The 14,069-nt window shown below is 43.3% G+C and overlaps 1 protein-coding gene across 50 annotated transcripts in view; it reads left to right on the forward strand.

Annotated features, from left to right (window-relative positions):
- LOC128930859 (uncharacterized) overlaps window positions 1–14,069 on the forward strand; it is an 86,429-nt gene that overhangs the window by 27,982 nt on the left and 44,378 nt on the right. For all 50 annotated transcript variants that reach the window (XM_078353758.1, XM_078353753.1, XM_078353751.1 and 47 more), the window contains 12 exons: window positions 4,608–4,679; window positions 6,283–6,344; window positions 7,111–7,138; window positions 7,655–7,722; window positions 8,530–8,557; window positions 9,069–9,136; window positions 9,900–9,927; window positions 10,444–10,511; window positions 11,321–11,348; window positions 11,861–11,928; window positions 12,694–12,721; window positions 13,237–13,304. In XM_078353758.1, coding sequence (XP_078209884.1) covers window positions 4,608–4,679; window positions 6,283–6,344; window positions 7,111–7,138; window positions 7,655–7,722; window positions 8,530–8,557; window positions 9,069–9,136; window positions 9,900–9,927; window positions 10,444–10,511; window positions 11,321–11,348; window positions 11,861–11,928; window positions 12,694–12,721; window positions 13,237–13,304 — 614 coding nt within the window. The remainder of the gene's footprint in view (window positions 1–4,607; window positions 4,680–6,282; window positions 6,345–7,110; window positions 7,139–7,654; window positions 7,723–8,529; window positions 8,558–9,068; window positions 9,137–9,899; window positions 9,928–10,443; window positions 10,512–11,320; window positions 11,349–11,860; window positions 11,929–12,693; window positions 12,722–13,236; window positions 13,305–14,069) is intronic.

The following is a 14,069-nucleotide window of genomic DNA, read 5'->3' on the forward strand; positions in this document are numbered from 1 at the left end:
ATATTTTGTCCTATCATGCCTTTATTTAGCAGTATATCTAATAAGACTAGGGGTAATATAAGTAACAGATTAAGATAGTAGGAGCTCATTATCCAATTTTATCACTACCCATCGACTTTTCATGCAGCCTTTTGTGTTCTTACCATAGGAACGCTGCTGGTTTGTTGGCTCTCTCAAGTGAGGGGTCAGGGAAGGGAAAGCATGGGCATATGATGTAGAGACCTCTGAGCAGCAGGTCTTTCAGCTTTCTAGTACCTATTTTGAACCCTCCTTTTAAAATAACTATCAGTATGTTTCATGTAAAAGATGTAGAAAATAAGGAAAAGTTATTTATTACACTCAGAATACCCATAGATCACTTGTGTTACAGTTTGAGCACTGTTTTTCTGGAAATTATTGCTATGCATTTGAATATAATATTTTATTTCACAAACTTTTTTGTAAAATAAAACTTTCTGATTATTTTGTATGTGCTGCCTTGTAACTTTTACTTAAAGCAGTGAGATAATGGCGTAAGTTTCTCAAACAGTACTTGACACCCAGAGAGCACTCCAGGATGTCTTTGCCTGCCAGGGCACCCTGCTCTACCTGATGACTTTGAATAACTGCTTAGTGTACTACGGACTGGTTAAAGCACTATTTATTTACCTACCCCTTGCGATTGGCTGTCTTTTTTTGTAAAGTCAGAAACAGTCCTGTCATGTTTGATTCAGAACACACATAAAGCACATTTTGATGACAGGTGCGTGATATCTTGTTATAAAATTCAGATAATATATTTTGTCTAGTGACATAATTAAACTGATGAAATGAGTCACTTTGTATTTAAGGTATTTTAGTTTTAAATATACTTGTGTCAAACTGCAGTTACCATTGACTTTTAGACATTAACATTCTTCATTTATATTTTTGTGGATCTTGATAGCGTGTGTCTTTAATTCTAAATAGCTACCAGTTTTAAAAATCTGATGCTGTCTTAGATGATAAAACAAAAGACAACTTTAGCAGATCTGGGAGAATTGGGAGAAACTTAACTAGTTTGGGGTAAAATGAAATATATGTATTGAGCAGTTTTAAATGGCCAACAGTGGAACACAACAGAGAGCCCCATTCTAAGTCTGACCCTTACATTCGATAGGGAAGTAAGGGCAGCCAGCACATGAATACTCAAGAATGGCAGGTGGTGACGTGCTGGGAAGAAAGTAAAGCAGGGTAATGGATTAAAGAGGAGGGCAGTTTGATGGAGGGTTGGCGCTAAGAGCAGGATGTTCTCTTTAAGTGACATGTGAACAGTCTTAAAAGTGAAATGGGCTGGGTATAGTTGCCCCCACCTTTAATCCCAGTACTTTGGAAAGCCAGGATGAGGGGATTCCTTGAGGCTGGAAGTTTAAGACCAGCCTGGCCAACACAGATACACCCCATCTTATTTAGTTTTAAAAATAAAAAAGTGAGGGGAACCCTGTGAGCATAATGGGAGAGGGCTTCCAGAGAGGGATATCTGCTTTGGAATTCCTGAAATTGAAACAAAGTTTTGATTTGAAACTTTGAAACAAAGTTTTAGGCAAAGGAGGGAAAGACACAATGGTGGCTGCAGCAGAGTAAAAGGATGCTGGGATGAATAAGGTGGGTGAAGGCCTTGTACATGTAGTGAACACTCACAGAAAAGATGGACTTCAGTTGAGATTGAAAACCACTGGAGGATTATAGCCCAGGATTACTGTTAATTCTCTAAGAAAAAGACTGAGCAGCAGCTCTGTAAATATGCTGTAATACAGGCAAGGGTGGAAGCAGGAAGAGCAGCTAGGAGACTGGTGGAGTGGTTCAGGTAAGAGCCGACAGTGAAGAGAAAAACAACAATGACCTGAAAGAGGCTGACTTGAGAAAAATCAAGTGACACTAAAAGTGGATAATAAAGTGGTAAATAGACAAGTCACAGAAAAAGAAATGCAGGTGATTTTTAAACACATCTTCACTCATAAAAGAAAGGCAAATGACAGCTCTATTGCAGGGTCTCTCCTATTGAGGAAAATCCCAAAACCATGGCAGAACATTCCTTGGTGTGGCTGTGAGGAAAGTTGCATTCATGTATTGCTGGTAGAAATGCAAAAAGACTCAACTCCATGAAGGGGAATTTGGCACAATCTCACAACCGTGAAAATGCATTTGAATCAGACATTCTACTTTGAGGAATTTTATTCTGAAGTTATGCTCCATAAATATAAAACAAACTATTTGCAAAGTTCTTGTTGCATTATTTTCAATAGTTAAATATTGGAAATAACTGACATGCCTAGTAAGGGACTAGTAAAATAAGCTGGTACTTGTACATAAAGGAGAAGTATGGAGCTGTGAAAAAGAGTAAGATGTCTTTTTATTGCTGTGGAGTGATTCCCAAGATAGGGTACGCAGAAAAGCCAAAAGGAGAACATGCGGTAATATACATGAAAGAAAGCAGGAGAAATAATGTGTATTTCATTATTTAAAAGTAAAAGACAACGTTGGGGAAGTCTTGATGACCTGTGACAGTTTTCTCCTAACTTCACTGGGTAGCCAAAGTGCATAGTTTCTCAAAACATTATTTTGCTATGGGTTCTGCAAAGGATGTTAAGTGTGCACTTTTCGCCTTTGAGTTAGAGAAAGCTTTGGTTTGTAATCTGTTGTGCCTTGTGTAGTATACAGACTGCTCTTTGATTTTATGGCATATAAAACTAGAATCTATAAAAAGGCATGCATATGGCCTGCTTTAAATACTACCTTGTCTAAAAAACTTTCTTTTAGCTTACTAAAGCAATTAAGCCTCAGGATGAAAACAGCAATATTAGTTAATGAGAAACAAAATGGGGATACTTGTAACACAGTAATGCTTTTTATTTTGAAGAGACAGGGTCTTGCTTTGTTACCCCGGCTGGAGTGCAGTGGTGTGATCATAGCTCACTGCAGCCTCAATCTTCTAGGCTCAGATGATCTTCCCACAACAGGTTTCCATGTAGCTAGGGATACAAGGGCTCACCACCACATCTGATGACATTTAGAAGCTTTTTGTAGAATTGAGGTCTCACTGTGTTGTCCAGGTTGGTCTTAAACTTCTGACCTTAAGCTAATCCTCCTGCCTCAGCCTCTAAAAATGTCAGGATTATAGCCGTGGGCCAGCACACCTAGCCCAGTAATGTTTCTAAAAAGTCTGAAAAAAATAAGTTAAATATTATTAAGAAATATATAAAAAGATAAACATATAGTATGGTATATGAAATGTCACAGTTCAGTCATGGTCACTACAACAGTGATTAAAATATCCAACAGTTGAGGCAAGTCTGAGAACTGAGAGGGACATACAGGATTGGTTTGGAAGCCAGAATTAGGATTGTCAGAGCTGGGAAAGCAGAAGCAAGGCAAGAATGTGCCCAGGATTGGGGTATGGAGCAGCCCCGTGGTATGCCACGTGCACAGGAGCGTGGCACGCAGCAGCTCCATAGTATGCCATGTTCACAGGGGCGTGGCACGCAGCAGCAGCTCCATGGTATGCCGTGTGTTATTTTTTACATCAGGCCAGCTCTAGCCCAGCAGATGAAAATCACCTGATGGGTAGAAAGAGTGGACTTAGGTAAAATCTCTGACCATGCATAACTGAGAGACTTAAAATGTTTGCCTTATGGGTCATAAAACTAATAAAAGTGACAACATGGGGATAATAGAGTAGGTCAGTAAATGCGGTAAGCCACCTGCCACCTCTCCAGAGCTTCAACCATCCCACAGAAATGTTGGGGCAGCAGGATTTGACAAAGCTTGTGAGAAGAGCTCTCAGTCCAGGGTTCAGGGCATGATCTAGAGGACTCAGGTGTTCCAGGATCTCTATCCCCGGGGAACCAACTACATTATTACCTCAGATCTATCACTCCTCACTGTGGTGACTCTGGGCAAGTCACTCAAAATGTCTGAGTTTTAATACACTGAATTGGAAAATGTGGGTTGTAGCCCCTTCCCTGCCTGTCCCTTGGGGCTGATGTGGGGATCAGGGCAATCACAGATCTCTGTCATGAGCTGGAAATCATGTGTCCATGGAAACTGTGAAGTCACTTTCCATCCTACCCTGCACAGGAGACATGCAGGCTTCCTCTCTGTATTCAACCACTACCAAGTATCTGGATTATCTTTCTCGACATTGAATGATTGAACATTTTAGGGCATTTACAAAAGAAAAGAGTCTTTTTAAGTCTTTATCTGCATTTCATTCTTTTAGGTGCTATAGACCTTAGTAGGTCTATAGCATAGATCTACTAATGTTTCTACATCTCAGAATAGGGAAGAGAGGCACAGATGGGTTCATATCCCTCTCCCAGGTATGTGCAGATTCTAAGTAGGATTTGAACCCAGCCTATTCTTGGTAACTTGGGTCTTCTGCTTTTCTATTGTCTCATGTGAATAAAGGTATCTGCCTGGACAAACAAATCTTCCTAGAACCCAGATCTAATTCAGGTAGCATTGAAAAGCAGTCGATGAAAACTAGGATCAAAAGTTTAAACTGAATAAGTTTTTACTAATTTCTCTGTGGTCTTCTGCCAGCAAGATGTCAAGAATTGTCTTTATTATAATACATTTCTACCTTGCAGGTTTGGCTGGCCGTGTGAGGAGCTGGGTACAAAAACGGAGGCGTAAAAAAAATTGCCCCACTGCAAATGAAGGTAGGGTGGAAATTATATCATTAAGTTGATTGAAGCAAACAATTCCAGTTTACTCATCCAGTGTCCCAGAGAAACTCAGTAAATGCTATGTGATGTTCTTCATTTATTTCATTTGTGCCCATTTAAATGCATTAAATTAATGGGTGATGCAACTACACAAGTAAAGTTACATTGGCAGCTTAGAGGTTGGTTCTTTTTGTTTCTTTGTTTTTGTGAAAAGGTCTCATTTTGTCACCCAGGAGTGCACTGGTGCAATCACAGCTCATTGCAATCTTGACCTCCACGTGTTCAGATGATCCTTCTACCTCAGCCTCCCAAGCAGATGGCTATAATGCACATGCTTTATACCAAGCTCTTTTTTTAAATTTTATTTTTTTTTTTGTAGAGACAGGGTTTCACAGTGTTGCCCAGGCTTGGTTCACTTTTGATAGTAAAGGACATCTCAAATGTTTAGACATTTGCTTTCAGTTTGGGCAATTATGAATACAGCAATTACAAACCTTCTTGTGTCTTGTTTGGAAACATAATTTTAAAATGTAAGGAAATACTAAAATTATGGTTACTTGCTCGTATGGTAAGACCACGTTTCTTTGTAAGAATTTTGGTAGAATTTACCGGTGAAATCATCTGAAGGTAGTGTTTTTGTTCTTTTGAGAAGATACTAATTATTGATTCAATTTCTAATATAAATATAGGCCTATTCAGATGATTCATTTATCATGAGAAGATGTTTAACCTTCTGAAACAGATCCAAAAAGTTAGCTCATTTCATATAATGTTTCCAAGTGTGAGCACAGATGTGTTCACAACATTCCTTTATTATTTTTTGATTCAACTCGTCTTGAACTGATATTATTAGTACATCGTGACTTCCTTCTTTTCCTTTGAGGTTAGAAAAGGTAGAGGTTTATCAGTGTTATTGATCTTTCCAAAGAACTGTTTTTGTTGTTGTTGATTTTCTCTGATGATTTCCTGTTTTTTATTCCATTAATTTCTGCAGTCGTTATTTATTTTTCCTCTATTCGAGATTATACTGCTGTTTGTCTTTCAATGCCCAAGGCAGAAGCTAGATTATGAATTTAGATTTGATTTTTCTCATTTTTGACACAGCATCATGAATGTTACTCACTAAATATATCATTGAAATGCACAACAATTAAAATAATAAATATGTAAGCTTTTAAATTTAAAAAATACAACAGGGCAGATGATAAATGTAGCAGCAGGATATGTAGATCCACAGAAGCTAAATAATCCTGTAACATTTCATAAAATGTTGGGATTTGCCTACACCTTCACTTGGGCAGCAGGTGTGATGAGATGCTCTCACTGAGCCATACAGTGCCGTTCTGTATTAACCGGTTTGCAGACTATTTCACACTGATGAGGTTTCCCGAACTAGAAAGCCAAGGCTCTTTCATTTCTTTCTTCCCCTCTCCTATGCCTTCCTTCAGCACCAAGGAGAGTGGCCAAGCAGGAGCTCAGTTCATGCTTGTCAACAGCCCCCTTCCATACACTGCAGCTTCTGTCCACATCCCCCAAGACTTCTTGTGGGATTCCTCAGCATCACCAGTGTACTTACTGTCTCTCTGTGTTCTCCTAGCTCCTCTTCAAGACCCAAAGGAGTTTACACGTGAAAACCTTAAGGAGACATCACCTGACATAGTAAGATGCATTTCTTTGTCTTGAAGACAAATGTCTTTTTTGGGGGCTTCTAGAATATCAAGTGAGTATCATTTCTGACTGCCATTGTGCATCAGGCCTCAGCTGTCATAAACTCTAGCTACCAGTCACTGGAATGTATGACAAACTGAAGCCTGATTGATGATGTCAGTCAGAAGATGACATCACTGAAAACCTAGTAGTGAGCATATTTCTCAGTAGCAACATATTCTTCCTGAAAAATAATTTTGTATTTTTCAGCCAGCATAGATACTTGCTAAGTATTCCAAACCCACTGCATTTTCTGCAAGCATCCCCTGTTCTCCATTGGAGCCTGTGACTTCATCACTGTTAGACATCTGGTTTTTTGTTTAGTTTAGTTTTGTTTTTGAGACAGAGTCTCTCTGCCACCAGGCTACAGTGCAGTGGTGTGATCTCAGATCACTGCAGCGTCCTCCTACTGCATTCAAGCAATTCTCCTGCCTCAGCCTCCCGAGTAGCTGGGACTGAAGGTTCTCGCCACCACCATGCCGGGTTTCTTGTAGTTTTTAGTAGAGACGGGGTTTCACCCTGTTGGCCAGGATGGTCTCAATCTCTTGCCCTCATGATCTGCCCACCTCAGCCTCCCAAGGTGCTGGGATTACATGCGTGAGCCACCACGCCCAGTCTGCCGTCTGGTTTCCTAATGTCACCAAGTGAATACAAGACCTGTGCCAATGGGACCCAGCATGATGTAATCCTCATGGTGTTTCTTTTTCTCTTATTGCAGGAGAAGCCTGCAGCCCAGTATCGCCACTGTACGTACTCTTTTCCTTTTAAACAGTTACCGAGACGTAGTTGACATGCAAACTAATTCACCCATTTAAATTAGGTGATTCAGTGTTTTCACTCTATTTACCGGGTTGTGCAACCATTGTTAGAATCTAATATTAGAAGCTCTTGGTTTCCAATCAGAAAACCCCCTTAGTAGTGACTCCTCTGTTTCCCCCAACCCCCCCCACACCCCTGGTTCTAGGCAGCCCTAATCTACTTTCTGTTTCTATAGTACACTGCCTTTCTGTATTAACCGATTCTTCAAATGAGGATTTCACGTTGATGAGATTGCCCTAGCTAGAAAGCCAAGGCTCTTTCATTTCTTTCTGCCCCTCTCATTTTCCTTCCCTCAGCACCAAGGAGAATGGTCCAGCAGCAGCTGGGTCCCTGCTTCTCATCGCCCAGCTCCATACATTCTAGCCCGGTCCACATTTCCCAAAGCTCCTTGTGAGATTCCTGAGAAGCACCAATGCACTGACTGTCACTCTGTGTTGTCTTAGGTGGTGTTCAGGTCTCAGAGGACCTCATTTTGCAAGACATGGAAGACCATGAGCTACCCCGTGATGTGGTAAGATGCATTTCTTTGTCTCGAAGAGAAATAATTTATTTCTGGGGCCTCTGGAATATCAAGTGAATATCCTTTTTGACTGCCATTGTGAATCAGACCTCAGTCGTCATGAACTCTAGTGACCAGTCAGTGGAGATTCTGACCAACTGAGGCCTGATTGACGATGTCAGTCAAAAGATGGCATAACTTAGAATCTGGTCTTGTGCATATTTCTCAGTAGCCACATTTTCTCCTTGAAAAATAGTTTTGTACTTTTCAGCCAGCATAGATACCTGCTAAGTATTCCAAACCCACTGCATTTTGTGCAAGCATCCCTTGCTCTATTTGGGGCCTGTGACTTCATCACTGTTTGACATTTGGTTTTTTGCTTAGTTTAGTTTTGTTTTTGAGACAGAGTCTCTCTGTCACCAGGCTACAGTGCAGCGGTGTGATCTCAGAGCACTGCAGTGTCCTCCTACTGCATTAAGCAATTCTCCTGCCTCAGCCTCCCGAGTAGCTGGGACTGAAGGTTCTCGCAACCACCATGCCAGGTTTTTTGTAGTTCGTAGTAGAGGTGGCGTTTCACCATGCCGGGTTTTTTGAAGTTTTTAGTACAGACAGGGTTTCACCATGTTGGCCAGGATGGCCTCAACCTCTTGCCCTCATGATCTGCCCGCCTCAGCCTTGCCACATGCTGGATTACATGCATGAACCACCGTGCCCAGCCTGCCATCTGGTTATCTAACGTCACCAAGTGAACATTAGACCTGTGCCAGCGAAACCCAGCATGATGTCATCCTCATGGTGTTTCTTTTTCTCTTATTGCAGGAGAAGCCCGCCGCTTGGTGTCACCGCCGTACGTATTCTTTTTCTTTTAAACAGTTACCGAGACGTAGTGCGTATGCAAACAAATTCACTTATTTAAAGTAGGTGATTCCGTGTTTTTACTCTATTTATACGGTTGTGCAACCATTGTTAGAGTCTAACTTTAGAAGCTGTCTTTCCCCCTCAGAAAACCCGCTTAGTAGTGACTCCTCTGTTCTCCCCAACCCCCCACGCCCCTGGTCCTAGGCAGCCCTAATCTACTTCCTGTTTCTGTACTACACTGCCTTTCTGTATTAACCGGTTCTTCAAATGACGATCTCACGTTGATGAGGTTGCCCTGGCTAGGAAGCCAGGCTCTTTCATTTCTTTCTACCCCTCTCCTTTTCCTTCCTTCAGCACCCAGGAGAATGGTCCAGCAGCAGCTGGGTCCGTGCTTGTCAAACGCCCAGCTCCATACTCTCCAGCCCGGTCCACATTTCCCAAAGCTCCTGGTGAGATTCCTGAGCAGCACCAATGCACTGACTGTCACTGTGTTCTCTTAGGTCCCGTTGAGGTCCCACAGGACCTCATATTAGAAGACATTGAGGATGATGAGCTACCCCGTGATGTGGTAAGATGCATTTCTTTGTCTTGAAGAGAAATTTTTCTTTCTGGGGCCTCTGGAATATCAGGTGAACATCCTTTTTGACTGCCATTGTGAATCGGACCTCAGGTGTCATGGAGTCTAGCAACGAGTCAGTGGAGTTTCTCACCAATGAGGCCTGATTGACGAAGTCAGTCAAAAGATGGCATAACTTAGAATCTGGTCTTGTGCATATTTCTCAGTAGCCACATTTTCTCCTTGAAAAATAATTTTGTATTTTTCAGCCAGCATAGATACCTGCTAAGTATTCCAAAGCCACTGCATTTTCTGCAAGCACCCCCTGTGCACCATTTGGGGCCTGTGACTTCAACACTGTTTGACATCTGGTTTTTTGTTTAGTTTAGTTTTGCTTTTGAGACAGTCTCTCTGTCTCCAGGCTACAGTGCAGTGGTGTGATCTCAGAGCACTGCAGCATCCTCTTCCTGCATTCATGCAATTCTCCAGCTTCAGCCTCTCGAATAGCTGGGACTGAAGTTTCTCGCCACCACCACGCCGGATTTTTTGAAGTTTTTAGTACAGACAGGGTTTCAGCATGTTGGCCAGGATGGCCTCAACCTCTTGCCCTCATGATCTGCCCGCCTAAGCCTCACCACATGCTGGATTACATGCGTGAACCATCACGCCCAGCCTGCCATCTGGTTATCTAACGTCACCAAGTGAATATTAGACCTGTGCCAGCGGGACCCAGCATGATGTCATCCTTATGGTGTTTCTTTTTCTCTTATTGCAGGAGAAGCCCGCCACTTGGTGTCACCGCCGTACGTATTCTTTTTCTTTTAAAGAGTTACCGAGACGTAGTGCATATGCAAACAAATTCACTTATATAAAGTAGGTGATTCCGTGCTTTTACTCTATTTATAGGGTTGTGCGACCATTGTTAGAGTTTAATTTTAGAAGCTGTTTTTCCCCCTCAGAAAACCCGCTTAGTAGTGACTCCTCTGTTCTCCCTTACCCCCCACCCCCCACCCCCCTGGTCCTAGGCAGCCCTAATCTACTTCCTGTTTCTGTAGTACACTTTCTTGCTGTATTAACCGGTTCTTCAAATGACAATTTCACGTTGATGCGGTTGTCCTGGCTAGGAAGCCAGGCTCTTTTATTTCTTTCTGCCCCTCTCCTTTTTCTTCCTTCAGCACCCAGGAGAATGGTCCAGCAGCAGCTGGGTCCGTGCTTGTCAAACACCCCGCTCCATACCCTCCAGCCCGGTCCACATTTCCCAAAGCTCCTGGTGAGATTCCTGAGCAGCACCAATGCACTGTCACTCTGTGTTCTCTTAGGTCCCGTTGAGGTCCCGCAGGACCTCATACTAGAAGACATTGAGGATGATGAGCTAACCCGTGACGAGGTAAAATGCATTTCTTTGTCTCGAAGAGAAATTATTCTTTCTGGGGCCTCTGGAATATCAAGTGAATATCCTTTTTGACTGCCATTGTGAATCGGACCTCAGGTGTTGTGGAGTCCAGCGACCAGTCAGTGGAGTTTCTCACCAACTGAGGCCTGATTGACGATGTCAATCAAAAGATGGCATAGGTAACAATTTGGTTTGGGGCATATTTCTCAGTTGCAACGTTTTCTCCTTGAAATACAATTTCGTATTTTTCAGCAGGCATAGATACCTGCTAAGTATTCCAAAGCCACTGCATTTTCTGCAAGCGCCCCCTGTGCTCCATCTGGGACCTGTGACTTCAACACTGTTGGACATCTGGCTTTTTGCTTAGTTTAGTTTTGTTTTTGAGACAGAGTCTCTCTGTCTCCAGGCTACAGTGCAGTGTTGTGATCTCAGATCACTGCAGCGTCCTCCTACTGCATTCAAGCAATTCTCCTGCCTCAGCCTCCCGAGTAGCTGGGACTGAAGTTTCTGGCCACCACCATGCCGGGTTTCTTGTAGTTTGTAGTAGAGATGGCGTTTGGCCATGCCTGGTTTTTTGAAGTTTTTAGTACAGACAGGGTTTCACCATGTTGGCCAGGATGGCCTCAACCTCTTGCCCTCATGATCTGCCTGCCTCAGCCTCGCCACATGCTGGATTACATGCGTGAACCACCACGCCCAACCTGCCATCTGGTTATCTAACATCACCAAGTGAACATTAGACCTGTGCCAGCGGGACCCAGCATGATGTCATCCTCATGGTGTTTCTTTTTCTCTTATTGCAGGAGAAGCCCGCCACTTGGTGTCACCGCCGTACGTATTCTTTTTCTTTTAAACAGTTACCGAGACGTAGTGTGTATGCAAACAAATTTACTTATTTAAAGTAGGTGATTCCGTGTTTTTACTCTATTTATAGGGTTGTGCAACCATTGTTAGAGTCTAATTTTAGAAGCTGTTTTTCCCCCTCAGAAAACCCGCTTAGTAGTGACTCCTCTGTTCTCCCCAACCCCCCACGCCCCTGGTCCTAGGCAGCCCTAATCTACTTCCTGTTTCTGTAGTACACTGCCTTTCTGTATTAACCGGTTCTTCAAATGATGATTTCACGTTGATGAGGTTGCCCTGGCTAAAAAGCCAGGCTCTTTCATTTCTTTCTGCCCCTCTCCTTTTCCTTCCTTCAGCACCCAGGAGAATGGTCCAGCAGCAGCTGGGTCCGTGCTTTCAAACGCCCCTCTCCATACCCTCCAGCCCGGTCCACATTTCCCAAAGCTTCTGATGAGATTGCTGAGCTGCACCAATGCACTGACTGTCACTCTGTGTTCTCTTAGGTCCCGTTGAGGTCACGCAGGACCTCATACTAGAAGACATTGAGGATGATGAGCTACCCCGTGATGAGGTAAGATGCATTTCTTTGTCTCGAAGAGAAATTTTTCTTTCTGTGTCCTCTGGAATATCAAGTGAATATCCTTTTTGACTGCCATTGTGAATCGGACCTCAGGTGTCGTGGAGTCCAGCGACCAGTCAGTGGAGTTTCACCAACTGAGGCCTGATTGACGATGTCAATCAAAAGATGGCATAGCTAACAATTTGGTTTGGGGCATATTTCTCAGTTGCAACGTTTTCTCCTTGAAATACAATTTTGTAATTTTCAGCCAGCATAGATACCTGCTAAGTATTCGAAAGCCACTGCATTTTCTGCAAGCGCCCCCTGTGCTCCATCTGGGCCCTGTGACTTCAACACTGTTAGACATCTGGTTTTTTGTTTAGTTTAGTTTTGTTTTTTAGACAGAGTCTCTCTGCCACCAGGCTACAGTGCAGTGGTGTGATCTCAGATCACTGCAGCGTCCTCCTACTGCATTCAAGCAATTCTCCTGCCTCAGCCTCCCGAGTAGCTGGGACTGAAGGTTCTCGCCACCACCACGCCGGGTTTCTTGTAGTTTTTAGTAGAGACGGGGTTTCACCCTGTTGGCCAGGATGGTCTCAATCTCTTGCCCTCATGATCTGCCCGCCTCAGCCTCCCAAGGTGCTGGTATTACATGCATGAGCCACCGCACCCAGTCTGCCATCTGGTTTACTAATGTCACCAAGTGAATACAAGACATGTGCCAATGGGACCCAGCATGATGTAATCCTCATGGTGTTTCTTTTTCTCTTATTGCAGGAGAAGCCTGCAGCCCAGTATTGCCACTGTACGTACTCTTTTCCTTTTAAACAGTTACCGAGACGTAGTTGACATGCAAACTAATTCACCCATTTAAATTAGGTGATTCAGTGTTTTCACTCTATTTACCGGGTTGTGCAACCATTGTTAGAATCTAATTTTAGAAGCTCTTGATTTCCAATCAGAAAACCCCCTTAGTAGTGACTCCTCTGTTTCCCCCAATCCCCCAACACCCCTGGTTCTAGGCAGCCCTAATCTACTTTCTGTTTCTATAGTACACTGCCTTTCTGTATTAACCGATTCTTCAAATGAGGATTTCACGTTGATGAGGTTGCCCTAGCTAGGAAGCCAAGGCTCTTTGATTTCTTTCTGCCCCTCTCATTTTCCTTCCCTCAGCACCAAGGAGAATGGTCCAGCAGCAGCTGGGTCCCTGCTTCTCATCGCCCAGCTCCATACATTCTAGCCCGGTCCACATTTCCCAAAGCTCCTTGTGAGATTCCTGAGAAGCACCAATGCACTGACTGTCACCCTGTGTTGTCTTAGGTGCTGTTCAGGTCCCAGAGGACCTCATTTTGCAAGACATGGAAGACCATGAGCTACCCCGTGATGTGGTAAGATGCATTTCTTTGTCTCGAAGAGAAATATTTATTTCTGGGGCCTCTGGAATATCAAGTGAATATCCTTTTTGACTGCCATTGTGAATCAGACCTCAGTCATCATGAACTCTAGTGACCAGTCAGTAAGGATTCTGACCAACTGAGGCCTGAATGACGATGTCAGTAAAAAGATGGCATAACTTAGAATCTGGTCTTGTGCATATTTCTCAGTAGCCACATTTTCTCCTTGAAAAATAATTTTGTACTTTTCTGCCAGCATAGATACCTGCTAAGTATTCCAAACCCACTGCATTTTCTGCAAGCATCCCGTGCCCTATTTGGGGCCTGTGACTTCATCACTGTTTGACATTTGGTTTTTTGCTTAGTTTAGTTTTGTTTTTGAGAAAGAGTCTCTCTGTCACCAGGCTACAGTGCAGTGGTGTGATCTCAGATCACTGCAGTGTCCTCCTACTGCATTCAAGCAATTTTCCTGCCTCAGCCTCCCGAGTAGCTGGGACTGAAGGTTTTCGCCACCACCATGCCCGGTTTTTTGTAGTGTGTAGTAGAGATGGTGTTTCACCATGCCGGGTTTTTTGAAGGTTTTAGTACAGACAGGGTTTCACCATGTTGGTCAGGATGGCCTCAACCTCTTGCCCTCATGATCTGCCCGCCTCAGCCTCGCCACATGCTGGATTACATGCGTGAACCACCGGGCCCAGCCTGTCATCTGGTTATCTAACATCACCAAGTGAATATTAGACCTGTGCCAGCGGGACACAG

This window comes from Callithrix jacchus, chromosome 17 (genome assembly GCF_049354715.1).
Source record: "Callithrix jacchus isolate 240 chromosome 17, calJac240_pri, whole genome shotgun sequence".
NCBI lineage: Eukaryota > Metazoa > Chordata > Mammalia > Primates > Cebidae > Callithrix > Callithrix jacchus.